This window comes from Lepidochelys olivacea, assembly GCF_965140295.1.
Source record: "Lepidochelys olivacea isolate rLepOli2 genome assembly, chromosome: 23".
Taxonomy (NCBI): domain Eukaryota; kingdom Metazoa; phylum Chordata; order Testudines; family Cheloniidae; genus Lepidochelys; species Lepidochelys olivacea.
Genome location: NC_140433.1, coordinates 4,313,110 through 4,338,948, shown reverse-complemented (window position 1 = coordinate 4,338,948; position 25,839 = coordinate 4,313,110). Strand labels below are relative to the sequence as shown.

Genomic DNA, 25,839 nt, shown 5'->3' with positions numbered 1-25,839 from the left:
CCCCCACATCCCTGCCTCAAAGTGCAGGAATGGGAGAGCCGTGAATCCGGCCTGAAGTTCTCACAGGGCTGCTGAGACTCTGCTGAATTCTGCATGATCTCCATGGTTGTCTGTGCTGCATAGGGCGTGGGTGAAGCTGCGTCCCATCAGCCTCGTTCTTCCCTTGCTTGCACTTTTCATTAGTCCAGGGAGCGATGTCTTTTTGCAGGCAGGCTCTTTCCCCCACCCCCACCCGGTCCCTGAAATGATGGAGATTGTTTTCCTAATGCAGCAGCCAGAGCCTTCCCATCTGTAGCCGGCAGAACTGCAAAAATAAATGCCTGGGCTATGAAAGTTTGTCACTGAGTGAGTTCACAACGGGACTTGAACTCGGGACAATCAAAATCCACAGCACAGTGTGCTACCTCTTGAGCTAAAAGGGTAACTCCTTCAGCTGTTAGCTGTAGTAGACTGCTATCCTTCCTGTTGCCACTAGAAGGGCCTACTGTGCTTGCATATTGCAAAATCACTTTTTTTATTTTTTAAATAATCTGTCTTCCCACAAACGTCTCATTAAATTTCCCTCCAACTTTGCAGGAAATTTCCTTTGCGGGTACAAGAGCCTGCTTCTTAATTTTCGGACAGATCAGCGTAGTGAACACAGTTAAGAGGGATGGGGTTAAAAAGATCCTACCTCTTTAATGGTAAAAGTTTCAATAGTTTAATGTGGCAGGATTTGTGTCTCCATTGTTTGGCTGTAATGCAAGCAGGGTTCCTTCTCATCCCTGCTGGTGGGGACAGTCCGCTTAAACCCTTTGGGGAAATCCCAGTGCTTTATACAGCTATTTGCTTTTCTTCCCATATCTGCCATCAGCCAGCCTGTTTGTGAAGGAAATTCGACCCCTTGAGCCTTCTCTAGAGCTTGTAGGGCTTGAGATGGTCTTGAGGCTAAAAAGCAGGGCTGTGACTCAGATATTTCCAGCTCTGTGCGGGGAAAGTGGGGGGGTTAGAGCCAGGGGACTGAGAAAGCCAGGACTCCTGGGTTCTATTCTTGGCTCAGGGAGGGGAGTGGGGTCTAGTGGTTAGAGCAGGGAGGCAGGACCCCTGGGTTCTATCCCCAGCTATGGGAGGGGGCCATTACGGGAGACCAGACTCCTGGGTTTTAGTCTTGTCACTGTCTCAGCATTTTTTGTTTTTTAGACAAGTCACTTCCCCTTTCTGCACCTCATTTCCCCCACCTCTAACCTGTGTCTAGTGTCAGCACACTGGGCGCTTCACTGGCCCCTGGGCCGCGCCCTGACCCCAGAGGGATTGCATTTCCCGGCAGCTCTCCCTCACCCCTCGTTAACAGAGAGCAGGCCGTATCTGTCTGGGGTTGGCAGTCCAGCCATGGAATTCGGTTCCTCTCTACCCCCAGATGAGTCTGCAAACAATGAACCGGGGTAGGGGGTGTAACGTTCCAGGGTAAATCCCCGCTCTGGGCTGAACCGGTTAAGACTTAAGGGCCCAATCCTTTCTGAAACCAACTGAGCTGCTTTGCATGCACTGGATTTGTTTGAGCAAGCCGGGTGGCTGGATTGGGCTGGGCTTCTTCCCTCGACAGGTAAGCAGGAGCAGGTCAGGTTACTTGGCACCTTTCCACCCCTCCCTCCGTCTGTGCGGTGCCGCTTTTGTGCCATTCTCCCAGCCCTGCCCACCTGCTCCTAAAGCCAGGAGAGAACCTGGGCTATAGCTCGCCGCCCATCTCCAGACAGGTGGGGAGATGTGCAGCCAGGCGGGTGCCTGACTCACCCGGCTGCCGTGAGGGCAGGGTGGAGGAGGGAGCGGGACCTGTTAATGATTGATCAGCATTGGAGATGCAAATGGACCTCGGTTCTGGGGTTGAACTGCGGATCCAGTGGGCCACGGAGGATTAGAATCAAGCCTTCCGCGTATCAGGTACGGTGAGGGCAGCCGCTGGGCAAGGCAGCTGGCTGGAGCGCCCGGCATTACTGGCCCCTTCAATTGCTGGTCTTTCTGAGGCTGCTGCAAAGGGGAGGCAATTGGTGCTGATCTCACCTGGTCTCTGGGCTGCAAATCTCCATCTGTCAAAGCTGGGGCGGGGTGAGGAGGGAAGGGGGGAATAATGGGGACTCAACAGTCAGGTTATTGGAACAGGGAGTCTGTGTCTATGTAGCTCCCAGCACATGGGGTCCATGCAGCACCTAACACAATGGGGACTCACCCCACCCCCACAGTCTTGGTTGGGGGGGGCAGGGTTGTGCTGTGATAGGCGCGGTGGGGCCCCGGTTATGATTAGGGTCTGCTGCACCTGGCACAATGGGGCCCTCTGATATCCGCTGGGGGAGGGGTCTGTGCTGCACTGATAGTGGGGGTCCCGTGATCTTGGTTGGGGAGGGGTTGTGCTATGCCTGGCACAATGGGGGCCCCTGATGTGGGGTGGGGGGGAAGGTCTGTGCTGTACCTGGCCCAATGGGGCACCAGGCTCAGTCGGGGATCTGTCTGGCGTATCGGGGTCCCTTTCTCAGCTGGGGTGGCAAGGTGGTACCATCATAAACAGCAGCAATGGAAACACGAGGCTCCATTCTTCCCTGGCAAAGCTGCCCCGACTCCCCTGGATTTAGGGAGTGCTGGGATGGGAGATTCCTGGCTGGGGAAGCTTCACCAGGAGCTGGATCTGAGGGGCCGGTGTGCACTCCACAGTCAATATTTATTCTGTCATTTTAACCCTGGCTGCCAGGTTGGAGACGTGGCCTGGTCAATGACAAAGTACAAAGTTTGTGGCTTCCCTGGGATTTACAGTATATCCCTGTCAGGGGGCAGCATTACGGCACGAACTCCTGGAGCACAGGCTTAAAGGGGCGTGCTGCCAAATAGATCTGGCAGGATCAACGCCGGATCATGCCCGACAGTCCTTCTTCTTTGTATTCTCCTAGCATCTATAGGCTCCGGTTTGCAAGGAGCTGTATGTGATGGATGCGGCTCCTTGCCCGAAGAGCTCACTGCCTAACCAATGTAGCGTTAGCCCCACTTCCCAAATGAGGAAAGTGACTCACCTTTGGCAGAGCTGGGACTGGAAGGCAGGTCTCGAGGGCCCAATAACCACCTGGCTAGTTTCGTTTCCTGGTGGCTTTGCTGGCAGTCCCAGGTGCCCAGCGCTGGCAGGAGCAGGCCCTGCCTGCTAGAAAGGGTTTCACTCTGCTTTTTAGCTTCAAAGCAAATGTTGGGTTTAAACTTTTGTCTCTGGGACCCCAACCTAGCAGCCAGGGGCTGAGTGCCCTCCCCTGGATAAGTTGACTGATGTAATGTCACTCGCCCTGTGACGCTTATTCAACACTTGCTTCTGGTAGCAATGGAAATGCACTAGGTACAGTGCAAACGCAAGCCCTGAACCTGCAAACAGGGCCCTAGGAACAGACCCCGGGCCCTTCTGCTGAGCCCCGTTAACTGCATGGTCCACAGGGGGCAGGGCGACGCTAGGAAATTAGGTCTGCATAAGTGTTGCTCAGGGGTGTGAAAAATCCACACCCCTGTGCGATGCACTTAAACCAAACTAAGTCCCAGTGCGGACAGCGCTAGGTTGCCTGGAGAAGTCTCCAGTCGATATAGCCCGGGGAGGTAGGTTATCTATGTTGAGGGGAGAAGCCCTCCTGTCTTCATTGAGGTGCTACTTCAGTGCAGCTGCAGCATTTGAAGTGTAGACCTGTATCAAAGCTCATCCTCTTTGGGACCCTGATCTCGGTTGCTCTAAGCTCCACTGTAATACAAAAACTAACATTAGAAAGATCATGATGTCTCCCTGTGAATTCAGCTGCCACCCATAGTGCGGGAGACCAAGTTGCCTTTCAGATTCGGAGAACTGGCGTTTGGCTGCTAGAACAAAAATAATCCGGTGTTTCTCTGGTCGCTGCCTTCCAGGGCTCGGCATCAGGATGGAAGCGTCTTCCTGAAAAACTCTTCATCTTGCCCCACTGAAAGGAATTTGTGGCAGCTCAGCAACCATCCTCCTGTCTTCCCACCTTGGAATCTAACCGTGACTGACAAAGGCTTCTGGTAAGAGGGGGCTGGGGAGCAAGAAATATCCTGCTCTTATTTCTTATTCTTCAACAGATAAACTGCAAATTTAGTTTCTGGGACACAGAAGGAGGGGGAGGGAAGGTAATTACAATCCCTAGCTCTTATCAGTGGTAGACCTCAGAGTGTTTTACAAGGCAGGTCCGTATCAATACCCCCATGTTTACAGATGGGGAAACTGAGGCATGGAAAAGCAAAGTGCCTGCCGTCATCATTCGCAGCTGTGTAATCGCTGCCCAGTCAGAATGGTCGATAACAATTCTGATGGCCTCCAGCCTGTCTGCCCAATTCTCAGGAGCTCTCAGACCTTGTCTTCCCTCCACCCCCCATCCCCTTCCCACATTCTCTCTAAAATAGGGGCAGCCACAGAATTGGGGTCAAAGTCCAGGGTCAGAAGGATCTGGGATTTCCTGGTGGAGCCTGCAAAGAGCAGGAATTTCCATAGACATGGGGGCCAGGGTGGATCAGAAAATCCCAAGTGGTTACACTTTATTTTATATCACCGTGGTGGCTAGGGGCTCTGTCGTGCCAAGACAGTCCAGCCCCAGAGAGCTTTCAATCTAACTAGACAAAGGGTGGGAGGAGAAACTGAGGCACAGTGAAAGGAAACCAGTGGCCTACAGTCCTTGGCGGAGCCAGGACTAGAACTGAGGTCTGTGGAGTTCCAATCTAGGGCCCATCCCACAGGATCACGCTGGATCTTTTGTCCGCATCCCTGTTTGTTTGCATATCTCCACCTGGTGCCCCCTAAACCCCAGTCCAGGGAAGGTGCTCGGCCAATGGAGACCCTGTGCTTGGAGCTGGGGAATTGCCACACCTGGTTTTCAATAGCCAACAGAGAGGACGCTTTGGACTCGGTAGTAACAGTGTGAGATTGGGGGGTGTAGGGCGCTTCAGGAGTGTAAAGGTCTGGGGGTCCTGGCAGCTTTATGTGCTGGGGAAGCTGCCTGCAGTGCTGGCTGTGTACACAGGGGACTGGGAAGGGCTCGGGGTTACTCTGATTCTCAGCTGCCCCGACCCTGCGTTCAGGGCATAGCTGAGGAGAGGTGGCTGTAAGTGTCCTCTTTGCATCCTGCCCAGCCTTAGCTCCGATCTGCCCCTGTGGGGCAGAGACTAGCCAAAAGCGCAGGGCTCCCCAGCCATGCCCCTGATCCTCCCTCTATGGGCCAGCCACGCCCCTGATCCGCACCCTATAGGCCCTGTGGGGCAGAAAACAGCCACAGAAAATAACCCAGTGCACCCTGGCCACACCCACAGATCCAGCCCCTACACCAGAGGCTTGGCACAAAACCTTTACGCTAACTCCATGCCAGCTGCAGGGGGCAGATTCTCGGGGGGGTTGTTTCCACCCCTGTGTAGCACAGGAGAGCCTCACCGTGATTGAGAACCGGGGCCCACTTAGGCCATCATTAGCTCCTTTGCAGGCTCACAGCCCCCCATGGGGGGCGGGATTCAGAATCGTCCCTGGGCGGGACGGGGGGGGGGCGCGGGGGTGGACTCTGGATCCTGAATGTGTTTGCAGAATTCTTGGTCTGTTTGCTCAGGACTTAAGGACTCCTCCAGCAGGTTCATTTTCCAGAGGGTGGTGGTACAATGGAGTGGGAAAGGCCCATCCAGACAGGACATGCAGGGTGGTACTGAAAGCAATCCCATGTCATGCTTTTTATTAGGGGGCAGCACAGGAGGGTAGTGGGTGGGCCAGTACGTGCTGGGCATCAGGACTCCTTTCCCAGGTTCTCTTCCCAGTTATCAGAGGACAGTGGTGTCCAGTGGTTAGAGCAGGGAGGCCTGGGAGTCGGTCAGGATTCCTGGGTTCGATCCCTAACTCTGGCAGGGGAGTGGGGTCTGCTGGGTTACTCAGGGACCGGGTGCTGGGGCTATGAACTGCTAAGCTTAGAGGGGCCAGGGCACAGTTCTGTTAAAAATTAAGCACTGTGGAGGGGCCATTCTAAAGCGTTCAGCGTAAGGGGCTGCGAGGCGGGAGTGCTGGGTTCTAATCCTGGCTTTGCCCCTGAGTTTTTTGCGCCTTCGACATGTGGCTGAAGCTCCCAAGATGACGGGAAACCCCCCCGCCCCCCCCCCCAATTAAGATGCTGGGGTGTCGTCCATCCCCGCAATCTATCGATGCCCCGCCACTGTTCGCTTAGCCGGCCGTGCAATGCTGGGCCAGGGGGAAATCTTTTCCTGCGCCTCTTAGCGCTCGCCTGCCCCCCGAGGTTGGGCTGCAGCTCGCTAACGAAGCAGGTGGCCTGGAAACCGCTGAGCAACAATCGGGTGGGGCGAGTTATGGCCTCCTGAGCACAACAAACAAATCACGTGTTGGTTGGCACAAAAGCAGCCAAGGAACAAACCAGGAAACCTGAGGATTGGGAGGAGGGCGGTTGGCTCAGCCCGGGCTGGAGCCGACGACCTGCCGGGTTTGGCTTTCGGTTCTGCTGGCTGGCAGAGAAGGAGGCAGAGGAAAGACGGTTCCCTGCTGGCAGCGGCAGATCCCTGGGTGGTCTGTTTTGTTCGGGGAAGGCAGGCAGAGCTGTAGGACCAGGATCTTTGAGCCAGTGGGGAGGCAGGTGCCGCAGGCTGGAGTTTAGGGCTGGCACCGGTTGGGGGCTGGTAAGACCACTGCCTGTCCCACTGCCCAGCACTGTGTCCTTGTGTCCATCTGTCCCCCCCGCCCCAGTCTGTCTGTCTCCACCTGGTCTTGTATTTGGATCGGCAACTCTCTAAGGAGGGGACTGTTTGTACAGTGCCTAGCACAATGGGGTCATGGGCTGTTGCTGGGATGCCCTCTGGCCTACCGCAATACACCCAATTGCCATCAAAATGTACAGTGCCTGGCACAATGGGACTCCAGTCCAGGATTAGTACGCCTAGAAGCTACTGTAATGCACCCAATAGGAATGCAAATGTACACAATGGGCTCCTGGTCCATGACTGGGGTGCCTAGGCACTACCGTAATACACCTAGTAATACTAATGTTGCCCCTTTGGCCTGAGCCCCTTAGCCAATATTTTGGGGCCTTGCAGGGTTGTTTCCATTAGGAGGAAAAAAATATCGTGATCACCAGGTGTTTGTTTACACAGAATGTGCAGAAAGTCCTGTTTTCCCTGAACACAATAGGGAGAAATAGCAGCAGGCAGCTTCCTCACTCAGAAATCTCCATGTCTGCCCCTTCAGTGGGCTCTGTGCCCAAAAAGTCCTGTCCCTCTGCTTCTTCTAAGGGTCACGCTCATAATACTTGCTTCAAGGTGCCAGTCAGTTGCTTGCAGGGTCAGGAAGGTGCCCCTGCGCCCCCCGCTCCTATGCACAGTTGTAATCTGGGGGCGGGGAGGGCAAATTTCACCTTCCTCTGAGGCATTGGGGATTGGCCACAGCAGGAGACGAGACACTGGATGGGTTGGACCAGCGCTCTGGGGTGGTCTTAGATGCCTGACTGGGGGGTCTTGCTCACATGCTCAGGGTCCAACTGATGCCCAGATTCAGGGCTAGGAAGGGATTTCCCCCAGCTCAGATTGGCAAGGACTTTGGGGTGTGGTTTTTTTGCCTTCCTCTGCAGCATGGGCCATGGGTCGTCTGCTGGGATCATCCGGGCATCTCTCACCTAATCAATTCTCTGCCATGGCATGGGCCTCGGGCCCTGCTGGCCCCTGGGTCTCTGCCTACGATTCACAGTTTGATCTCAGTTGAGCTCCGTGTCGGGGTATTTGGGTGGAATGGAATGTCCTGCTGGGCGCTCTGCAGGAGGCCAGGCTAGATGATTTAATGATCCCTTCCGGCCTGAAACTGTTCCCCTGGTGCTCTGCCTCCGCCAGCCATGCCCTACGACCCGTCTCCTCGCCCTTGTGTTGGCAACCATCCGTCCACGCTCTGACCTGCGAGTCTGGGGGCACCCCTGATAGTCGGCAGCTGCCTTCGCTACCTGAGGGGGCTTGGTTGACTCCTTCGGGTGCTCCTGAAGGAGCGTGTGGGCCAGGGTGCTGGGGCTTTAATGAAATCTCAGACTGTCATGGGATGCAAGGCTCAGCTGGTGTTTGACAGGGACCCCTTTCTGCAGAGCAGCCATAATAGCAACAGGAGCCGTTCCATGACATGATCCCACAGCCGTTGAAACTAGACACATTCAGACTGGAAATAAGGTGTAGATTTTTACGGTGAGACCATTGGAACAATTTACCAAGGGTCATGGTGGATTCTCCATTACTGAACATAGGAATGGCCATAGTGGGTCAGACAAACGGGCCATCTAGCTCATTATCGCATCTTCCGACAGATGCTTCAGAGGGAGTGAACAGAACAGGTCATCATCAAGTGATCCAGCCCTTGTCATTCACTCCCAGCTTCTAACAGGCAGGGCATGGGGTTGCGTCCCTGACCACATTAGCTAATAGCCATTGTTGGACCTGTCCTTCCAGGAACTTACCTAATTCTGTTTGAATCCTGTTACAGTCTTGGCTGTCAAAACATCCCCTGGCAATGAATTCCACAGGTTAACTGTGCATTGTGTAAAGAAGTACTTCCTCATGTTTGTTTTAAACCTGCTGCATATTACTTCCATTGGGTGACCCCTGGTTCTTGTGTGATGTGGAGGGGTAAATAATACGTCCTGAGTCACTTTCTCTACACCAGTCATGATTTTTAGACCTCCCTCAGATCCCCCCTTAGTCGTCTCCTTTCCAAGCTGAAAAGTCCTGATCCTTTTTTCAAATTGAATTGACTATTTTTAAACTAGGGCTGGGTATTTTCCAAAGAGATTTGGGCTAGGGATTGTTTTGGGGCAGGACTTTGATGTTGTGAAGGCCAAGACTATAACAGGGTTAAAAAAAAAACTAGATTTGTTCGTGGGGGATAGGTCCATCAATGGTTATTAGCCGGGATGGGCAGGGAGGGTGTCCTTAGCCTCTGTTTGCCAGAACCTGGGAATAGGAGACAGGGGATGGCTCACTTGATGATGACCCGTTCTGTTCATTCCCTCTGGGGCACCTGGCATTGGCCACTGTCGGAAGACAGGACACCGGGCTAGATGGACCTTTAGTCTGACCCAGTCTGGCCGTTCTTATGTTCTCTGGCGCGTGCTACGTGGCGGGTCACGCTACTTGGTTACACTGGGCCCTGCTGGCCTTGGGTTTTACGAAGCAGGATCTCCAACAGGATCTATGGGGAACGAACGGAAGCCAAATTAAAGGGGCCTACACCCTATTTTGTTTTCCTTTGCCGGTAGGGCTACCCCCATGCGTCTGGGTTTGCCCGGACGTCGCCTCTTTTTCTGAGGCTCCGTCCTCCGACTGGGCGGATTTTTCAGATAACAGGCAACGTCCGGGATTTTTGTAGCGCAGCCCTCGCGTTTCAGAAAGAGCCCTGATTAGTGCCCTCCCCTGCATCTGCAGCTGATTGGTCCATTCCCCTGCAGCCATAGCTGCTGGATCCTGCCCACTGGGGTCCCAGCTCCCAGCTCTGGGGAGCGGGGGTCCCACAGGGAGGTGCTGACCGACGGCTGTTGCTGTGTCCCAGGCTTGCGCCCCCCGCTCACCCCCTCCAGTGAGTACCCCTGCGACAGGTACCCCCTCCAGGACCCCAACTGTACCCTCCTGTCAGTGTCTTTCTTTCTGGAAACTGAAAATATGGTAACCTTATTTGCAGGACGTCTTTAAAAAGTCTTCCCCTCTTCTCCAGCCACCTTCACCACGCCCCTAATACTACCTCCTCCCATCCTATGTTCAACACAGTCTCCCCAGCCACCATTCTGAGATTCCTGGGTCCAGGTCTGCTGCTAGTCTGATGTGCCTCAGCCATCCCATCTGCAAACGGAAGGGCTCCCGGACCTTGCTGGCAGGCCAGAGGCAGTGCAAAGTGGCGGCAAAGCCCAGCCACCTCCCCCACGGAATACAGGCCCTGATTGTCACTTGCCCCATCTGTCCATATGGGGCCACGGCTGGGTGCTTTAAACTTCCTTTGCACTCTCCGTATTCTTGGCCCTTTTGTGTCAGTTAGAGCAGCCTCGCGGCTGCTCTAAGTGAGTGGGGGGCAGAGAATAGACTCGGCGCACTGCGCTCTGGTCACACTCCTGATCCGCCCCCTATGGGCCCGGGGTGGGGGGGGCGGGGGAGACAGAGAATATCCACCGTGCAGTGTCCTCTGGCTACAGGCCCAATCTGCCCCCTATGGGCCCTGGGGGGCAGAGAATAGTCACAGCGCAGTGAGCCCCAGCCACACCCCTGATCTGCTCCTAATGCCATCTCCATACTGCCTGGGGAGCATGGTGGGGGGAGGGGGGACAGATTTCAGACGAGTTTCCACCTATTTCGAAGCTCCTCCGTGCAGTGACACCATTCCCTGCTCCCTTCGGGAATACCTCTGCCCCAGGGGCCTCCCAGCGTGGCTGGAATTTACGAGAGCGGAGCGTTCTCCCCCGGGGGTGGTGGTGGCTGGATTTTCTCTGCACCTGTTGCCCTTAGGAGTTCCTGTCTCCCCAGCAGGCCCCCCACCCCGACCCTGGGTTCTGGGTGGCCCTGCTGTGCGGCTCTCCCAGCACTAGCCGCGAGTGGCGGCCCTGTTATTCAGGTGAGATCCGTTTGTGCCCAGACAGGATTGGCCGGACCCGCTCCCAGGAGGGGCAGTCCTGCGCCCCCTGCCGATGCCCAGGCTTTGTCCAGATGCCCAGGCATCCCCGAGACGCCCGCGGGGATTGTGAAGCGAGGGGGAGCCGGAGATGCAGGGGGACAGCGTGGCCCAGAGCTTCGGTTCGGCTCTTCTGAAGCCTCGGATGCTCTCCGTGCGCCGGGGGGAGGCGGTGGCCGGCTGCAGCCTCCGCACAGCCTCCGTGGAGAAACGGATCAGGTGAGGCCGAGATCCAGGCTCTGGTATTTGGGGAGGGGGGAGACCCTGCCCAGTATCAGGGCACGGGGGGGTGTCGGCCTTTCTGGGTCCCACCACCTGCAAGATGCCCAGTGACCTTCCCAGAAGCCTTCGAGGAAGCAAAAGATTGTGGGGATTTGGGTGCTGGTGTTACTTGGGTTTTTTTTGGGGGGGGGGGGGGGAAGGAGGTCATTTTGTGGGCAGCAGGAAAAAGAGAGGATGAAGGGAGCTGGGATGTGGGGGGAGGAGTGAGGGGGGGCTGGTGGGATGCAGTGGGGAGATAGGAGGGGGACTGGGCTCTGGTGGAGTGGAGGGGGTGGGGGCTGGTGGGGGCGAGTCTATATTTTCTAGAGATGTCCCCCGCGGCTGTGCCAAGCTGCCAGGCCCTTGGCTTTCCCCGTCCCTGTCTCTGGTCCGTTCCAGTCGCTCTGTTGGCGCGGCAGGGGAGCAGGTGTCACTGGCGTTCGTAACACGGGGGGGTGGCGACCGGGGGGGCGGCATGCCAGCGTGGGCGCTGTGAGGCTCCTCTCTGTCTCGCTGCAGGGCCGAGCAGGCCCGCCGGCTGCACGAGCGGGTCCTGGACTCCCTGTCCCGCTTCCAGGACTGGCTGCGGGGGGCAGAGCTGTGGGCCGCCTCCCCCGCTTCCTCCCAGGTGCCCTTCGCTGTGGCCAAGGAGGAGCTCAAAAAGTTCGAGGTGAGGATGGGGGTGGGGAGAGGGGCAGCGTGGCCCAGTGGATGGAGCATTAGCCTGGGACTCAGGGACACCAGGGTTCTATGCATAGCTCTGCCACCCTCCTGCTGAGTGGCTTTGGGCCAGTCCTGGCCCCACTCTGTGCCTCAGTTTCCCCTCCCACCTTTTGACTATTTAGACTTGGGGCAGGGACCGTCTCTCGCTGCGTGTCTGTGTGGCACCCAGCACAATGGATGGGGATGTGGGTGCTACCGGAATACACATAATAAGGCCCAACACAATGGGGGCCCCCCCATATCTGGAGGCAGATAGAGGTGCTACCGTAATATACGTAATAAGGCCCAGCTCAGTGGGGTCCCTATCCTGCATGGGGATGTCAGGGCTACCATAATATACATAATAAGGCCCAGCTGATGGGGCCCCAATTCTGGATGGGGATGTCGGTGCTACCGTAATATACATAGTAAAACAAGGCGTGATGGGGACGGTAGATGCTACTGTATTACACCTAATAAGGCTCCCCTTAATGGGACCCCAAACTCCAACCGGGGTTATAGGCACTACTGTAATACACCTAATAAGGCTCACCATGATGGGGCCCCAAACCCCGATGGGGACTGTAGATGCTATCATAATACACCTAATAAGGCTCGGAACAATGGGGCCTAGATCCTGGATGGCAACCGGTAATGAACTACCGTAATGAACCTAATAGGGCTCAGCATGGGGACAGTAGATGGTAGTGTAGTACACCTATTAAATAATACCGGAAGAAACTGAATGATTTCTTCTGCGCACTGATGTTGGCACAGCCAGGGTAGGGCAGGGTTGGCAGGAAGTCTCTTGAAAGAGACCTCAGGGGAGACCCTCGGTAGCAGAGGAGTCTTTGAGTTGTGTTTATTGAAGTCCTTTTATTTCAAAGGTGGCAGCAAGAGCTGAATACACAGAAGATCAAACAAGGGGAACATTTATAACCCCCCAGTCCTTCCCCTTGGCAAGAGGCTAACGGGGTCGCCAGTTTCCATAGTCCTTCAAGGATCTCGGCTGCCTGTTGCAAACGTTTCATTTCATCTCATGTTTCTGCCCCCCTGAGCCGGGCCTTGGTTATTTCCATTTGACAGATAGGGAAACAGAGATAAAGTGACTTACAGCAGAGTTACATAGTGGGAGAACTGGGAACAGAACCCAGGAGTCCTGCCGCCAAGCCCTTTGCTCTAACCACTAGCCCCTACTCCCCTGCCAGAGCTGGGGACGGAACTCTGGGATGAGCTCTGCAGATCAGCACCGTGGGGGCCCTGTAACACATACTCACCAGAGAGTAACGACTGCAGTCCCTGAACACAGCACAGCTGCTCATGAATTGATCCTCACAGCCCCGTCCTGCCCCAAGAGAGGGGAGAATTATTCAAATTTAACAGATGGGGAAACTGAGGCACAGAGCGACACTGCGACGTCTATAGCAGGGGCCCAGCATCCAAGCTAGTCCTAGTCCAGGGCTACAACAACAAGGCTGCTCTTCCTCACCAGTGCTGGTGTCCCTTTCTCCCTCCAGGTGCTGGAAAGGCAGATCCAGGAGAAGTTGCACCATCTGGAGTCCTTAAACAGGCAGTACCGGCAGCTGGTTCAGGCCAACAGCATCAGTTTGCAGGGCCGGCTTAAGGCCGCGGTCCAGGAGAGCAATCAGCGCTGGGACAACCTCCAGAAACGAGCTGCTGCCATTCTCAAGAGACTGAAGGTACCAGCTGGTGGGTCCCTGGGAGGGAGGGAGGGGCACTGGCATGGTGGGGAGGCAGCTCAAGGCTCCATCTTTGTGCCCAGGAATTTGGGGTCGTTAACAGGCAAAGAAATGTGCCCATGGTGTCTCTCCCACTAATAATATTTGGGTGGGGAGGGAGACAGGATTGGCGTATAAACCTGCCCCTTGTTACACTGGATATCCCTTACTCGGCAGGGAGACACGGACAGTGAAACGGTTCAGATCCTCAGTTGGTGTGAATTAGAGCAACACTGATTTACACAAGAGGGGGATCTGGCCCAGAAAGTGAAATTGATCAGGCCCAGATTCACGCCACTCGGCTGAGCAAAATGCAAAAGAAGTAATTCTTCCACTCTACTCCACGCTGATTAGGCCTCATCTGGAGGATTGTGTCCAGTTCTGGGCACCACATTTCAGGAAAGATGTGAACAAATTGGAGAAAGTCCAGAGAAGAGCAACAAAAATGATTAAAGGTCTAGAAAACATGAGCTATGAGGGAAGATTGAAAAAATTGAGTTTGTTTAGTCTGGAAAAGAGAAGACTGAAAGGGGACATGGTAAGAATTTTCAAGTACATAAAAGGTTGTTACAAGGAAGAGGGAGAAAAATTGCTCTTAACCTCTGAGGACAGGACAAGAAGCAATGGGCTTAAATTGCAGCCAGGGAGGTTTAGGTTGGACATTAGAGAAAACTTCCTAACTGTCAGGGTGGTTAAGCACTGGATTGCCTAGGGAGGTTGTGGAATCTCCATCATTGGAGATTTTTAAGAGCACGTTGGACAAACACCCATCGGGGATGGTCTAAATAATACTTAGTCCCCCCATGAGTGCAGGGGACGGAACTAGATGACCTCTCAAGGTCCCTTCCAGTCCTATGATTCTATGAAAAAGAGCAAAGTTTCAGAAACTCAGGGGTACCACCCTAGCATCGGATTAATTAGTGTTGTTATTGATTCACCATTTGTATCGTGATAGCACCTAGAAGCCACAGGCATGGACCAGTACCCTGTTGTGCCAGGCGGCGTACGAACACTGGACAAAAAATCATTCTGCCCCCAAGAGATTCCTGTGCTTAGGACAAAAACAAAGAGGGGCGCCTAAAAATTACCAGCCACTTCTGCAAGCGTGTCTGTCAAGAATTCAAAATCCTGGCCCTTTATTATAATCATTAATAACCCCTAGCGTCATTAGTGCTAAGCAGAAGGACACTGAAGTGTGAATTTTCTGATGTCCAACTTCCTGCTAAACCTGCTGGCTCTATTTGATTTTTGTTTGTTTGTTTGCTTCTCCCCCCTCAGTATTTTGTTGGCCAGCGGGAGGAGTTTGAGTGGGAGCGGGAGACCGTGCAGGTGTGGCTGACGGAGCTGGATCTGCGGCTCACCGATGTGGAACATTTCTCTGGGGGCAGCTCGCTCGAGAAAATGATGGAGCTGCAGGTAAAATGAGAGCGTCCTCTTGGGAAGGATTAGGGATCGCAGGGCATGTATACATCGTATTGGCCTCTTGCAACTCCCAGATGCATCCGTGCAATGCACACGTCTGTGCAGCCTCATCTCAGCATGACCTTGCACAATGTGCGAGGGGCACTGGTCTGCAGGGAGCAGGCTGAGGGCTGAATAGCGGCTGCGCTCCTCTTGGAGTTGGTGTTGCACTAGGGGGCGCTGTGCTGCGGGGCTCAGTAGGGGGTGCACTCCCTTTGGAGTTGGTGCTGACCCCTATGCCCCAGTGGGGCTCTGGGGGGCGCCTGTTGCAAGGAGCCAGGTGAGGGCTCAGTAGCAGGGTGCTCTCCTCTCTGAATCAGTGCTCACCCCAGTGTCCCAGTGCGGTGGATAAGCAGCTGCCACATCCCACCCCAGAGGTGGCTGCATTTCTGCACAGGGTGAAGTGATCCTTGCATATTCTTCCCCCCCATCCCCTCTGATGGGAAGCAGGGAGGGCTCAGAACTCATGAGCTATCAATTAATGTCTGTGATCTTTGAATGGGAAGAGCAGCGAGTGAGCAAAGTCCATCGTTCTGTGGCCAGCAGGCGGGTAGCACCGGCGAAGAGCACGAGCAGAGACGCCTGTGTACACAGGCACACGCCTGATCATCTGTTGACATAGAAAACAGTAATGATTTCACCGAAGGGGAAATTTTATTTTTAGATAATGACGTACGGCCGAGCTGGTTTCGGGTGACACGTTTCACTTAACCTGTCAGGTGCTGAGATGTCACTACATCCAGAGAAACGGCGGCTAGCTCAGGGTTAAAACAATACACAGGCTCAGGAGGATAGCGTGGGGTTTTTTTGCCGGGGAATCAGACCAGGCTAGTTCCAGCGCGGGAATATCTTCTCCCGGTGATGCTCTAGCATCTGCCTTCCAAGGATCTCCAAGCGCCTTCATAAATTCAGCCCCCGAGGGATACGAGTCGATATCTTCCTCTGAGTTTTATAGATGGGGAAACTGAGGCACAGAGAAGAGAAGTGACTCTGCCAAAGTCTTACAGGGAGGCTAGCTAGGAATAGAACCCAGGAGTCCTGACTCCATGTTGCTTCCTTCAAACACAAGCTCAGACCTCCCCAAAGCTTGGCGTCGTGTAGATCAGGGTAGGTTGGGTTGGTCTCACGTCAACTGGGAAGTGAATTCTTCTATCCCGTGTCATTTTTGTGCCTCCTCTCACTTTCTGCGCACGCACAGAGCAGGGCTCGTCCCCACCAGCAGGGGGCAGCAGACAGATGCCCCACCCCTGTGATCATAAACGTTACAAGTCCGTAAGGGACAAGGCGGGTGGGTTTTCAGAGAGGAAACTGAAATATTTGCTGCGATCACCTGGATCAAAGCGCTGTGCAGGGATGGATAGCTGCAGGCTCCCTGTATAAAACACTAAGCTGGGGCCTGGGGCCTTCCACCTTGAGGTCATCCGTTCCCATCGGGCCGTGGTCAATAGGGATTGAAACTTGATGAGTGTTTCCCCTGGATGGGCTGTTTGCTGGCCTGTGTGAGATGAGTTTGCCAGGCCTCAGGCCAGTGGAAAACTAGCTCTTCTTTTCTTCCAAGAATCCCTAGCTTTTTCCTCAGCAGATCTCAAAGCGCTTCCCAAAGGAGGCAGTATTGTTCTCCCCCTTTGACAGATGGGGAAACTGAGGCACAGTGTGGGGGAGGTGGCTTGCCCCAAGTCACCTAGCGGGCTACATCTCCCGAGTCCCACCCGAGGGATCTCAGTCAGCAGGCCGTATTCCACCCACCCCTTTATCCGTGTCTGTGTGGACTTTGTCCTTTGGTTGAAGGCACTGAGCAGTATTAAAATATCCCAGGGCTGATTAGTCTCCCAAATCCCGCCCCTCACCTCCCGCTCTGTGCACTGGGGTCAGGAGGGAACAGGTGTTGATATGTATTACTAGAACTCTGCTTGCTCAAACCAGCCAGCCTCTGCCCGGAAGCCTGTGGGGACGCCAGATTGATACCGAGATTAGCTTATTGCTTCCAGTTCGCGATCGCACCTGTCCCTGGGCACGTAATAAACCCAGTGGCTGAGCAGCTGCAGCCCTGTGACCTTGGGCGCCGAGCCGCTCTGTTCTGGCAAGCTCAGCAGGGTCAGGAACTGGAGGGGCGACCATGCCCCGTAGGTGTTGGGATCGGCCATTTATTTGGCCTTGCCCTCCTCTCTGGGGCAGCATTGAGACGGTGGCACGAGGGGGCGCTGTGCTGCAGGGAGCACGGTGGGGCTCTATCGGGGGTGCTCTCCAGTGCAAACCCCAGTGCCCCAGCATGGCCGTAGGGGGCCCTGTGCTGATGGATAAGTTATAAATCGGAGACCATGCCTGCTAAGATTCCCGGGGTGGTTTGCAGGGAGCAAGGAGGGTCTAGCCCCATTGTCTTGGCTAATGTCTCCCCTCTGTCCCAGGAGTTCCAGGAGGCCGTGCAGTCCAACGCAGAGCGGCTCGACTGGCTGCTGGTGTCCGGTGAGCGGCTGATCCAGAGGAGCGAGCCGCAGGACGCCGAGATCCTGGAAGAGGAGCTGCAGGAGTTGAGCTGCTACTGCCAGGAGGTCTTCTGGCGGGTGTCCCGTTTCCGCCGCCGGCTGGTCAGCATGAGGCTGGTACGCGTGGGGCAGAGCCCGCGCCACGGGGCACTGCAGCTCAACCGTCACCGGGCCCCTGGGTGACCTTGTGCTGCAGTCCCAGCAAATCTCTCCGGCTGCGCAGGGCCAGCCCTGCCCAGACTATGGATGTGAGATTTACCAGAAAAATCCTCGGGGCCACAGGACCCCCAGGGTGGGGGATTCATTGTGGGGCAGTGCTCCTCTGTCAGTGCTGACTGTAATGCCCCCCGGTGGCACTAGGGGGCGCTCTTCTGCAAAGAGGGGTGGGGGCACAGAATGAGGCGTGCTCCTCTTGCAGTCCGTGCTGGCACCAGGGGGCGCTGTGAGCAGGGAGTGGGGTGGGGGATCAGTAGGGGGCGCTGTCCCCATGCATTCAGTGCTGACCCCAGTGCCCCAGGGTGGCACCGGGGGGGATCTGTGATGCGGGCTGGGGGGGCACAAAGGGGAGTATGCGCCAGTCTAAGTCAGCTGATTCCAGCTGGCATGCTGCAAGAAGCAGAGCGGGGGCTCAGTGAGGGGGGCGCTCGCCAGACCCCAAGGCCCAGGTTTGGTGGCAGGGGCTGCATTGGTTGTGCTGGTGAGGGGAGAGGTCCAGGCACCGGGTGCTCATTGTGGTGTTTTTCTGGCAAGAGCTGGGCTACGAAACGCCTGGCTCGTGGCCACATTTCCTTGTGAACTGCCGCATTTTTACCTTCTTAGTCCGTCCCCTCCCCCCCACGTTTTCAGCTGGTTCAAGTATTCTTCTCTTCTGCTCCTCAGCTGTTGTGAAACATTGCTCTGCAGCTGTTGTTTGGCTGCCGCGCCCCACCCCAGAGGTGGCTGCATCTCAGCACCGGGTGAGGCAGCTCTGTGTAAACAGCTGCCACATCATCTCAGCCCTGGGGGAGGGCTCTCTGGATAAACAACTGCAGCTGTAGCCACAGAGCTAGATGAGGTGATCTCTGGGAATCAGTTTCCAAAGTGTTTGGGGGTTGTCAGGCGAGATATTATAATTTACAAGCTTGTGTGTGCTTCACTCCCCTCTGCAGTTAGAATAAAAATGGCTTGAATGTGTGTCACAGCCCCTCTACTGCCAACAATGACTGGGGATTCTCCTTTAGCTCAGGTGTATTGGAATTGCCCCCTGCAGGATCCATTGCAGGAGGGTTAGTTAAAGGCTACTGAAGGCCTAGGGAGCCGCTGTCTCTTTCCTGCTGACCCTCCCTGCTCACCCACCAGGTCTTTGAGGACGAGTGGCTGTCGGACCGAGAGACCGACGTGGAGTCTGACTGCTTCACAGATGCATCACTGAAGCCTGAGGTCGAGGGAGAAGCCAGGGGGCCCCATCCCGCTGCTTGGATCTACCAGTCCACCCCGCACAAGGCTCTCTGCTGCCGGCGCTGCCATCCGTTCGGGGCTGCCTGGAGGGGCAGCCTGGACCTGGAGTGGGACCCCTCGGTGGACGTGGGTGGGTCCACGTCTCATGACGAAGAGGGTTCATCTTACTGCAGCGCCATCACGGGTACGGGCTGCGGTAGGTCGCAGGCTCTGGCTGCCCTGAATTGCAGTGGTGGGGAGAGGAGTCCTTAAAGGGGCAGAGCCCCCCCAAACTGCCCCCGATGATGGGTAGGAGGTGGCTTCTTGCCCCCCTCCCAGAGATGGGGATGGAACCCAGGAGTCCTGACTCCCAGCTCCCCCACCCTCTAACCACTAGACTTCCCTCCCCTCCAAGAGCTGGGGATAGAACCCAGGAGTCCTGACTGCCCCCACACTCCCCAGCTCTAACCCACTAGACAACACCTCTCTCCATAAAGATTCCTCCCGCCCCTGCCACATATGGCAGGGGTGGGCCACCCTGAAAGGGACTGACCCCCCACCCCCAACAATGACCCAGCTGCCACCTCCCTGCTGGGGCTTCGCTGTAAGGGCCTCAGCTCCTGGCCCTGGAGATGGGTTGGGGGTGCACAGACCTGCCCACCCCCCTTGCCTTAAAGGGGTAATCCCTTAAAGGGGGCAGCCGAGCTGGGCCAGCCCAACATTGCTGCAGCAGTTCCTAGGGGGCATGGAGGACATGGCGGATCTTTTAAAGGGGCCGATACCACCCTCCGCCGTTCCCTCTCTCCAGGTGTGGGCCAGTGGGAGGAGTTGGGTTGGAGGTGCAGCTGCCAGCCGGATGCGCCCGCCAGCTGGCCGGCCGGATGCGGGAGAGGCGCCGGCCACGAGGACCTGAATGTAGGTAGCTGTCTTAGTCCATCCCAGAGGGCTGAGCTTGATACAGGGGTCACTGGGTGACACGTACCAGAGGTCTGCTGGCCCCTGCTGGCCTTAAACCTAAAAGTACCAGCGGGGGCTTCCTGGGACTCCTCTGTAAACGGCGGGGGGTGGTGGTGGTTTCGGGTGTGTTGAAACTGACTCCTTCGGGGAGCATCGAAGCGAAGTCCTGGAAGGGGTTTTACGCAGCAGTGGCCCAGGGTGAGGGGTGGACAGCAGAAGTTGGGGGGCCCAGTCCCAGGTCACAGGGCCACCCCACCCAGTCACCCCACCCAGCTCCAGTCAGGGGCCAGCTGCGGAGGAGGGAGGGAATGCTTCCCCCACAGCTCCCCTGCTGAGTTCAGGTTCAAAAAGGGGGTGGGGAGAGGCATGGACCCCCATGTTTAAAAAGTGTATGTGGGGGACAGTCCCCTTTGGTCCCCCCAGACACTGGTACCTCTGTGGTGGCCCGGGGGTCTGATTGATTTCCGGGACCAATTCTCAGCCCTTAGGCTTGTGTTTCCTCCCTCCCCACGTAGGATCCGTCCGTGTCACGTAAGCCCCTCTCCGCATTTCATTATCTGCTTTACAGCAGCAGCTCCCGGAGTGAAATTCTGGGCCCCGTCATGCCAGTAACTGAGATCAGGGCCCCGTGGCTCCAGGTGCTGCCCAGACACCGTAACTAAGATCAGGGCACCAGACCAGCCGTGCCTCAGAGAACTCACAGGCAGAGTGGGACTCTCTCTGTTTGAGGGGTGGGGAAACTGAGGCCCGGTGAGATGAAGTGGCTGGCACAGGGTCTCACACAGCTGGGACTTGAACGCCGGTTTCCTGAGTCCCAGCCTAGCACCTTAACCGCAAGGCCGCTGCAGCCTTGGTCTAGCCCTAAACCAGCCGTAGCCTGATCAGTAGCAAGGTGAGCTTCCCTTGCCTAACACGATCCCCTGCTGCTTATGGGCTTCACTGGGAATCAGAGACAAGGTGATTCCCTCTTGTATTTGTAAGAGGGAGCGGGGTCCAGTGGTTAGAGCAGGGGGCTGGGAGCCAGGATACCTGGGTTCTATCCCAAGCTCTGGGCGGGAAGTGGGGTCTAGTGGTTAGAGTAGGAGGCTGTGGGGCTCAGGACTCCTGGGTTCTGTTCCAAGCTCTGGGCGGGGAAGGTGTTTACAGACACGTGCAGGGGGCGGGGAGGTACTGGGACTCCTGGGTCCTGTTCCCTGTTCTAACCCTGATTCACTGCGTGATCTGTGGTTGTGTCCCTCCGTTCCCTGTAACCCAAGAATGAGACTAACCCTGTCTCCTGGGGAGGAGCTGTGGCTATTATTAACAGGCCATTCCCTTTGGGGAGCTGGACGCAGGCGCAGCTGGGCTCCCAGGACAGGCCTTGTCTCTCCCTGGCGACCAGAAGGAAGGTGGAAATTGCCTGGGGCAGTTCTGGTAAGTAACTCGGTTCCTGGCCCGTCACAGTCCAGTCCAGCTGACCACTGCCTACCCGCTACCAAGAGAGCCCCTCGGTAGCTCACACTCACAAGTCGCCCCTCATTAGCGGGGTCATAAGAAAAGATGCTGGGACTGGTTCCCTCGATAATTGCCCTGTTCTGTTCATTCCCTCTGGGGCACCTGGCACTGGCTGCTGTCTAGATGGGCTAGAGTTGTGTGTTTGCCACCGGGGTCCTGTTGTGGTTTTGGTTTTTGCAACATGAACGAGTTGGCAAAACTGTCCCCGGTTTGCAAAACGTGCCGAATCTGCGTTTGTCACCGAAAACTGAAACACTTCTCCCAGCTCTAGTCCCAACCCCTCTGAATAGACTTCCTCCAGTCTGGCTGGAAACCGACCGGAGGGAGCCGGGTGATTCATAGAGCCTAAGGCCAGAAGGGGCCATTCGGATCAGCCAGGCTGCAGCCAGCCCAGATCTGGTGATTGAGCTAGAGGATCTGATCTCCGTGGAGAGCGATGCAGAATCCACCGTGTCTCCTATGGGGCTGCTCCAATGGTTAATTCTTAAATTATCCAGCTTCCCGTCCCAGCAGCTTGATTTCACTCTGCCTTTCTGTGCTCCTATAAAAGTGTCTTCTACGATCAGATCTCTCCTTCCCGCGTAGGTACTTACGGTGGAAGGTACTTTATGCACCAGGGCAGGGCTTTGGCCCTTTATGGGCTTGAATGTGGCCTTTGGTTGTCTGTAGCCCCGGCGCTATGGCTGTGCCGTGGAGCGAGTTGTGAGGTCTTAGTGCCTTTCAGTGCAGGACAGGTTTCTGCAGCATAAAACACCCAGGCTCAGGACTGGCGGAAGGTCCCGTGTGACCAGCCCCCGAGATCTATTTCTCAGCCGCTGCTCTGGAAAGACTCCCCTTTCGGGGATGAGCTCGGTCTCCAGGGCCCCTTGAGTTCTGGGCCCCTCTGCTGGGTGGGGGGGGGACACACTGGACTCCCCAGGAACTTGACTGAGACCTGACAAACTCATTTCACAGCAGGGAGACCACCCACCAGCCATGAGCTGGCAGCATGTACTGAGGTGGGATGGTATCAAACCAGCACCCTGAAGACAAAGGGCTGCATAGACCACGCCACTGGCTCTGCAGCCCCCCATTATTAACTCCTTTGAGCTACCTGCTGATGCCCCCCCACCCCCGCATTACTAAGCCAAGTGCCTCACAACCCTCCTGTAAGGCTGGTATCCCCATTGCACAGAAGGGGAAACTGAGGCACTGAGGGGCTAAGTGATTTGTCCAAGGAGCTTGTAGCAAAGCAAGGATTTGAGCCCAGCCCTGCTCTCTCCCAGGTTGGTATCCGAATAACCAGGTCATCCTTCCTCCCCTGGGCTGGTGTCTCTCTGTTGTAGTCCTGCCCCTGGCAGTCACGCCTGCGCCATCCTCTCCTCTTAGGGAATGGCCCTCGGCAGGGCAGCTGGCATCCCCAGGGCCTGGCACTGGGGGGCGAGGCCTGCTGCCAGACAGAGATGGTGGGCTTTGACCCCAAGCGGATTGAAAGCTGGCTGGGCCAGACCGGCGTGGAGCAGGGCAAGCCGGAAGTGATGCAGGTGAGCACGGTTGCACCCTGAAGGGGGCAGGGAGGTACCCCAGCCTACCGACACCCCCACATCCCCAGTGCCTACAGGGCTTAGATCTCTCCTGGCCCCAAGCTCCATGCAGCTTTCCCTTCCGTGCTGGGGATGGCAGTGCTGATCTGGGGGTCAGCCCCGTGACCTCTGCAGGGATGGGGCACCCTAGGGGGAGCTGATGCAAGTGGGATTTGGGCTGGGGCGGAGGTCCTCCCCTCTGGTCTCGCCCCTGCCCCTTTCTATCCACCCCCACCCGCAGGCCTCAGAGCGATGGGGCTGCCCACCAGTTTCCCCTCCCCAAGCAGCAAGGCCAAGCGTGGGTGATCTCAGCTGGGGTGCCTTGTGCTGGGATGGTGTCAGATTCCCCAAGCTAAGCAGGGACGTGCCTGGCCACTCCGAGGAGGGGAGGCCCCCTTGTACTGCGGATCGTTAGAAAGAGCGATGCCCGCCCAGTGCATGAACCAAGCATGGGGCTAGACATAACTCCCCTCCCTGGTGCTGGGGTAGGACCCAGGAGTCCTGACTCCCAACCCCCCGCTGCTCTAGCCCACTAGATCCTCTCCCTCCCAGAGCTGGGGATAGAGCCCCCGAGTCCTGGCTCCCAGCCCCCTGCTCTAACCACTAGACAGCACCTCTCCCGCTGTAAAGTTTCCTTCTCCCCGCACGAGTTAAGGAAGAAGGCCCCACGTGTGGTGGGCTTGGGGCTGGTACCTCGGATGCCCTGGCCATGCAGAGCCCATAGCTCAAGGGGGTGTTGGGCCCCATCCAGCCCTAGCTAACGGCCCCCCCTCTCCATCCTTCCTTCTGCAGCCCTGGGAGAGGAATCAGGCTGGTCCCGGCTCTGAGGACGTGGCAGTCGTCATTGAGAAGGGGTAGGAGGCTGCAGCTTTGAGCCACGGTGGGAGCGGGGCACGAATGACACACAGATGTCCTTTGCCCCGACCTCCCCCAACTGACCCCCAGGCCTGGCATCTCCCCACCTCCCAGCCCTGCCTTGCCACAGCTGCTTTCCTGGGAGTGGGGTGGGTTAGCATGTTGCACCAGTGCCCCCAGCCGTCTGTCCCAGGTCACCACCCCATGGGTCCTTGCCCACCTGCAAAGGGTTACGGAGAGCAAGAGCAGATGTGCCCAAGGGGTGCCTGGAGCAGTCCGAGCGCAGCCCGGTTGTGGCTGAGTTTTCCGGTCGGCCTGGGCGCATGAGGCCGAGACGTGAGGGGCAGGGGTGGTGCTGGGTGGGGACCTCCCAGTGGGCTAGCCATGAAGCCAGCCCAGCCTTTCTAGCGCCCCCTCTCCTTGTCTCTAACTAGCCGCCCGTCCTTTCCAGCCCCAGCCAGACCTGCCCCTTTCCCATGCCCTGGAGCAAAGGTCTCCATACTCACTTCTGTCTGAAACAGCCACCAGGCTCCCTCCCCACTCCACTGGCTTTGGTGGTCACCCCTCGGGAGGGGGCTTTGGTCCCCCAGCCAGGGGACAGAGCAGCGCAGAGAAAGGGATGCAGGGAGAGGCGAGTCCCATGGGAGCAGCTCGCAGGGAGGGGGGTTGAGCTGCAGCGGGCCTCTTCCCTGGCTGTTCTCTTTCCCCCCACACCTGTGCCAACTCCAACCCTGGCATCTCTCCTGCCTCCAGGCCTATGTCGCAGCCCTCGGCTTTCCCAGATCAACCTCGCCTGGGCCCCAGGATCCTGGCCAGAATGAAGAGGCTGCTGCTCTCTGCGGCTGGGCTGCTCCTGCTCCTCCTGGCCAGCACCTCCTTTCTCTCCCTTGCTGAAACCCCCTGTTACACCCGGTCCTTCCATTTCATGCTGAAGTACGTCAACGGGCCACCTCCTACGTAGGCGTGGTGGGAAAATGCCACCGAGAGCCCACGGTTTCCCCAGTGGTCGGGGCAGCTCCAAGTGGGGAGGGGTCACTTCCCACCATTCAGTGCTACCCTCGGGTGGATTTTCCTTGGGCATCCGCTGTGCAACTCGCTTCGGAGGAAGGTCCCAACCTCCTGACGTGCCCAGATACGCAAGGAGCCTGCCCGTGAAGGAAACACCTTTTGGATCCTTCCGGGGCCTTTGGAAGAAGCTCAGCGGTACCGCCGGAGCTGACCTGCACAAACCCAGAAGCTTATGGCTGGAAGGAACCTCAAGAAATGAGCTGGTCCCACCACTGCACCGATCAAGGACTGAGGGTGACCAGACAGCAAATGTGAAAAATTGGGATGGGAGTGGGGGTGGTAGGAGCCTCTATAAGAAAGAGACCTAAAAATTATGATTGTCCCTATAAAATTGGGACATCTGGTCATCTTACAAGGACCCCTTGTGTTCATTGTCCTTGGCAGGTCCACTGCTCCCCAGGGAATGGGGCTGGTTGGAAAATTCTCCTGTTCTCTGACAGCAAATCAGGACTCAACCCCCCACAACATGTCCCCGGGCCCACCCAGATCCGAGTCTCTGTAAATGCCAAGTTTAAGTAAACGTGTTGAAGTGAATTTATTCCTGTGCCATAGAAATGGTTTGCTGGGATCTCAGACCTTTGGTCGCTGCCCGTCCACCATAAATGGGGGCCCACCTAAATTTTCATGCCTGGCTATGCCACTGGGGAAGGCGTTGTAACTGGCACCGTTGGATCCATGCGGGAGGACGAGTGGATGTGTTAATTGGTGCCATGCTAGTCACCCACCATTGGGCCATGGGTACCATTGGAGCTCTGCAGCCAGGGACCAGGGCACCCTGGTGCCAGGTGCTGTACAGACACAGAACAAAAAGCCACCCCCTGCCACAAAGAGTTGGTAGTCAAACCATGCCCATGTCCCACGCCTTTACGGGGCCCTGATCCTTCCACCGTGGGGCAGATGCTGGTAGAAAGGATGGCCCAGGGGTGAGGATGCTGTTCTTGGACTTTGCAGACAGGGGCATGTGAGTGAGTCATTTAGCCTCACTGTGCCTCAGTTTCCTCTCTATGCAGTTGTGAGGCTAACTGCATTAGCGGGTGGGAGGTGGTCAGATATTGCAGTGAGGGGGGCTGTGCGAGTCCTTTGGTAGACAGACAGCACTTGTTTTAGCGAGGTGGGGGGCGTGCTATGAAGACAGGCCTTGTGCCTTCAAGAAATACTCACGCTTCCCTGGGTTG

At 56.5% G+C, this 25,839-nt stretch overlaps 1 protein-coding gene across 7 annotated transcripts; it reads left to right on the top strand.

The window, feature by feature from the left end:
• The first annotated feature begins 1,185 nt into the window (after positions 1-1,185).
• Positions 1,186-25,202, top strand: SYNE4 (spectrin repeat containing nuclear envelope family member 4). 7 transcript variants are annotated; one of them, XM_084612099.1, is made up of 13 exons: positions 1,186-1,582; positions 3,898-4,032; positions 10,631-10,885; positions 11,447-11,597; positions 13,147-13,329; positions 14,647-14,784; positions 17,235-17,429; positions 18,651-18,945; positions 19,537-19,643; positions 20,942-21,098; positions 22,548-22,702; positions 23,534-23,595; positions 24,350-25,202. In XM_084612099.1, exons 3-13 carry the CDS (start codon positions 10,758-10,760, stop codon positions 24,555-24,557), a joined length of 1,779 nt encoding a protein of 592 aa, XP_084468225.1. In that variant the 5' UTR covers positions 1,186-1,582; positions 3,898-4,032; positions 10,631-10,757; the 3' UTR covers positions 24,558-25,202. The 7 variants fall into 7 exon arrangements, with proteins under 7 accessions (XP_084468225.1, XP_084468226.1, XP_084468228.1 ...); XM_084612100.1 differs by lacking the exon at positions 1,186-1,582 and adding an exon at positions 1,638-1,917 and having other exon boundaries at positions 10,635-10,885; XM_084612102.1 differs by lacking the exon at positions 1,186-1,582 and adding an exon at positions 1,638-1,917 and having other exon boundaries at positions 18,651-18,879.
• Positions 25,203-25,839: the final 637 nt, after the last annotated feature.

Excerpts from the sequence above, each read along its gene's own strand:
- SYNE4 (XM_084612099.1), top strand. The coding sequence starts at position 10,758 with ATGCAGGGGGACAGCGTGGCCCAGAGCTTCGGTTCGGCTCTTCTGAAG. Across the intron at positions 13,330-14,646 it reads CCATTCTCAAGAGACTGAAG|TATTTTGTTGGCCAGCGGGA; the intron begins GTACCAGCTGGT and ends CTCCCCCCTCAG. Across the intron at positions 21,099-22,547 it reads AATTGCCTGGGGCAGTTCTG|GGAATGGCCCTCGGCAGGGC; the intron begins GTAAGTAACTCG and ends CTCTCCTCTTAG.